The sequence below is a fragment of the Loa loa genome (genome assembly GCF_000183805.2).
Source record: "Loa loa unplaced genomic scaffold supercont3.315, whole genome shotgun sequence".
Taxonomy (NCBI): domain Eukaryota; kingdom Metazoa; phylum Nematoda; class Chromadorea; order Rhabditida; family Onchocercidae; genus Loa; species Loa loa.
This window is the reverse complement of record NW_018108495.1, coordinates 72,652-77,049: the sequence shown is the minus strand read 5'-3', so window position 1 is coordinate 77,049 and position 4,398 is coordinate 72,652. Positions and strand designations below refer to the sequence as shown.

Below are 4,398 nucleotides of genomic sequence, written 5' to 3'. Positions count from 1 at the left end.
GACTAAACTTAATCAAAAAACTTAATCAAAAACTTAATCAATTAATTAATCAATTAATCAATTATATGAAAATAGTTTCATATAATTGATTTCATTAGATAAACAAATATTCTATGAATGTATTCATTGATACAATTTAGCTTAATTTATCTATAAGATGAAGAGAAATAATTAAACTTAATTTATCTAAAACATTAGCAAATAATTAGTATCAAATTGTAATAATGTCAAAATATATTTTAAAATGTTCAAATTATTATCCATACATTATAAGTATTTGGTGGTATTTCATATTCGTCATCATCGATTGTTCGCTTCTTTCGATTTTTAGAAAGCTTTTCAGATTCTTCTTTTATAGGATTCTCAGGTGATTCATTTGATTTAAAATTGTTAACTGTTAATGAATAAGATGTCACATTATGATCATCATGTTTGCTAATTCTTTGTGGTGGGAAGAATTGTGTTGCTGGTGACACGACAGTTGATTGATGTATTGATTGGCTTTGATCCGGAAAGGATCGGGAATTATGATTGTTCCATTGATTGATTAGATTACGATTACCATGATTTTTCAGTACAAAAGATGGTTTTGTCATTTGCATTCCCATGAATTTTAAAGCATTTTTTGTTGGGACTTCACCATTCTTCTCTAAAGAATAAAATATTTAATTAAATTTGTTGATTTAATTGCTCTAATGTCTTTAATTGATAAGATGATAAGAGAAATTCAATGATAAACGATAATAATATCGATTAAAATTTGGAACATATTATAGTTCAAAAAAAAAAAAGATTTATCACATTATACATAAGCTTTCATATCAAAATTTTCTACTCTAATATCTACGATCTATTTATTTATGAGCTTAAACAAATTTCTGATGTGATAATTCGGGATTGAGATCATCACAATTTCTGAATTGATATGTGACAATTCGGGATTGAGATCATCTCAATACTGACAACTTTTTGCTTCATACTTCAATTTCAGGTATTTCGGAATAATCAAATGCAAATACTATCGTAGAAATGCTAATTTTACGACATCAACCAACCATTCTTAGCCAATTCCAATTCCATTCGATCATAAAATTTGTTAATTTGAGTTTGATTTAAATGTCGGGCAGTTATTGTAAGTAATTTCTCACCAAATGGATCATTTTCAAAGAGATCTTTTGATGTGATACTGAAATTTTGTAAAATTTTCGTATAAAATTAAATGGATAGAAGAGGTCAAAGAGAGAGAGAGAAGAAGAAAGAAGGAGAGAGAGAAAGGGAGAGAAAAGGGATGGCATTGAAGTTTAATTTTATGTAAACTATTAAAGTATATATATATATATATATATATCATATATAATCATCAAAGTATCATTAACTTAATTAAGTGAATATAGATTAAACGGAAAATTTAACTATTAAAATTATGAATTTAATTGATGAAGTATAATACATGAAATATAATTAATCATATAAAATAGACAAGATCATTTTTAATTTGAAACTAATTACTTATCAATTTCTAATTCCAAATTTTATTTATGCTAAAAAATAAAAAATTGATCAGATTACATTTGAAATTAATTAGATTATAATGTCAACGAAAAGATATCCTAATTAATCGATGAATTGATAAATTGAATTATAAATATAAAATACAACAGAACTTACTTATTGTTAAGTACCAGTAATACCATAAGTAAATAGACGATACATTTCCAAATCGAGATTAGAATGTAAATTTTTGATCGTCGTTCATTCAATGTCACAGCAAATCGTGCTAGTGCTCGAATTGGTGACAAGGCACTTTCAATATGAACGAAATTTTGCCACCAACCAAGTGATATTAATATTAAACATAATGGAAGAATAAATTTAAATTTTTCAAGTAATACATTTAAATCCTGCAAAATTAAATGATTATTCAAATTCAATCAATCAATTTTAATAATTTTTTCTTTAATTTTAAACAGATTGTATTCTTTTATTATTATTTGCAATAATGGAAAAAGAAAAAAAACGACGAAATGAATGATAATGATATCAATTACATATCATTTTGTGATGTTTGATAAAATTTGGTAAAATAATATTAGAATTAAAATAATGTTAATATTAAAATGGGCAATAATCTCAAAAGTATAAATGATAATTAGATAACTTATCACTTGATGATATGAATTTATTCAAATCAATCATACGAAGGAGAAAAAAAGGTTATTTAAGGAGAGATGACAGTAAAGTATTATATGCAATGTTTTGATATGAATAAAACAACTAAAACGATCCGCTCATTTTTTTTATAAAATCAGGTGACATGTCAATTTTATTTGAATATAAAGAGGAAATTGTTGAATTTGCATAATTGTAATTTTCAAAATTGAGATTCAAAGATCAAAAAATATTCCTGTTTTTTTTTCTTCTTATCACTTTCCTAAAAAATTTCCTCTTTCATTTTTATTTCATTCATTTCTTCATAAGAATTAAATATATTTGAATTAATTGACGCTTATTTTATCAACATTTACTATCATATAAATTATCAAGCAAAAAAAAAATATCAACTGATAAAGAAATGATAATTACAATAGTATTTTTAGCATTGTATTAAATAATTATGATCATAATATTATTAGTAGTAAATATTTGGCAAATTAACACAAAGTTTTGACTTAATTAAAAATTGAATTTTGCAATTTTATAACTTCAAAATTTAAATTGCATCTTTTTTCATAACAAATCAAAAATAACAATTGCTACCGAAAGCGCCCATAATGCGACAATTTGTACAATAATGCAAAGAATATCAGCGCCCATAAATAATATAGCCAAACGATTTGGTCGACGACTTAATAACAACAAAATGCTTGGCATAAAACATGCAAAATTAGTAAGCATTGCTCCTATAAGCAATTAATAGCTTAATTTTTACTAATAATACCATAAAATAGCCTTATTTGCACAGCAAATTTTTCTAATACATTATTTGTCAGATAAACGAAAAATAAATTAAATTTAAAATATTTACTGATAATAAAATTTAAATGATAATAAAATATTATTGAAACAAACTGACCAGTAATGGCATCCAAATTAGGCAATATTTTAAATACTAATATACCAACACCAATAGCATTTAAAGTTTCTACGACAAAAACCTGCAAATGATAAAATGTAAATGAAATTGATAAATGAATGATAACATGCAAGTGGTGTAGATTATATGATGTAAAAGTTTGAATAAGGAGTGATATCTTTATTCAAGATTAAATGATAAGTGATATTAATGAAATTTATCGATGAAAGAAACAAATGATTAATTTTTCAACCACCAAACTTTGCTAACAAATATTTTTTCTTTCTTCTCTATTAAAAATTAAATTTGAAAATATATCCTTACAGTAATAAACTGTGCAAATGTTGGTTTTTTGACATTCCGGAAGAAAGCTCGATGAATGGAACCGATGAAACATTGCAATTCCGGAATACATAATGAGATGTATACAGCCCAAACCCATTTTACGACATGTGTTGGTAATACTTCTACTTGATTAATAGGACTTTCTGCAATTTTCGTTTTTTTTTTTTTTAAAACATTTCACTAAAAATTAAAACAAATATCTGCACGTTGTTTATTTAACTAATTTAAGATGTATTAATGATGGTTCGAAATTTGATAATTCCACAATTTCAAAAATTCCAACTGAGAATGGCTACTAAGTTTAAACAGTAATCCCTTCTAGATACTACATCATATCAATGTTTCGCTTTAGATATTAAATTGTAGGTGATTCTCTTTGGATACTAAATCGCAAGTGATTTACTCTAGATACTAGGTCGTAAGTGATTTGCTCTAGATACTAGATCGTAAATGGTTTGTTTCAGATACTAGATCGTAAGTGATTTGCTCTAGATACTAGATCGTAAATGGTTCGTTTCAGATAATAGATTGTAAGTGATTTACTCTAGATACTGTATCGCAAATAATTCGTTCTAGATACTAAATCGCAAGTAATCCTCACTAGACCATAGGTAAAACGAATTTACCTAAAGATGTCTTCAATAAAAGCATATGAAAGTGAAATTAATTGGTTAGTTCTATTTGTTATTTAACACATATTGAATTGAAATTTCAAATTCTCTTCTCCTAATTGATTTTGAAATTTCACTTAAGCTAACTGATATATTTATTACAAATAAACACTAAGAAGTAAATCCGTCACTTCAGTTATATATTGAACAAGCAAACCAGTTTTTCCCAACAAGTAGCTATCCGGTTCGCAAATATGATCAGTTATAAAAGGAAATATCTTGCTAAGCGAAGAAACAAGAAAGTAGTTTCATTTAATACATTAATTAATTAACTAATTAATTAATTAATTAAATAATAAAATTGTTCAT

The 4,398-nt window shown here is 25.1% G+C and overlaps 1 protein-coding gene across 1 annotated transcript; it reads right to left on the bottom strand.

Annotated features, from left to right (window-relative positions):
• Positions 1–266: 266 nt before the first annotated feature.
• On the bottom strand, positions 267–4,069 carry LOAG_13005 (hypothetical protein; the record flags this gene model as incomplete). The annotated part of the gene is made up of 7 exons (XM_020448635.1): positions 267–649; positions 1,056–1,186; positions 1,669–1,901; positions 2,749–2,900; positions 3,074–3,155; positions 3,398–3,561; positions 4,045–4,069. Coding segments are annotated over 7 exons (1,170 nt in total), but the record flags the coding sequence as incomplete, so codon positions are not given.
• Positions 4,070–4,398: the final 329 nt, after the last annotated feature.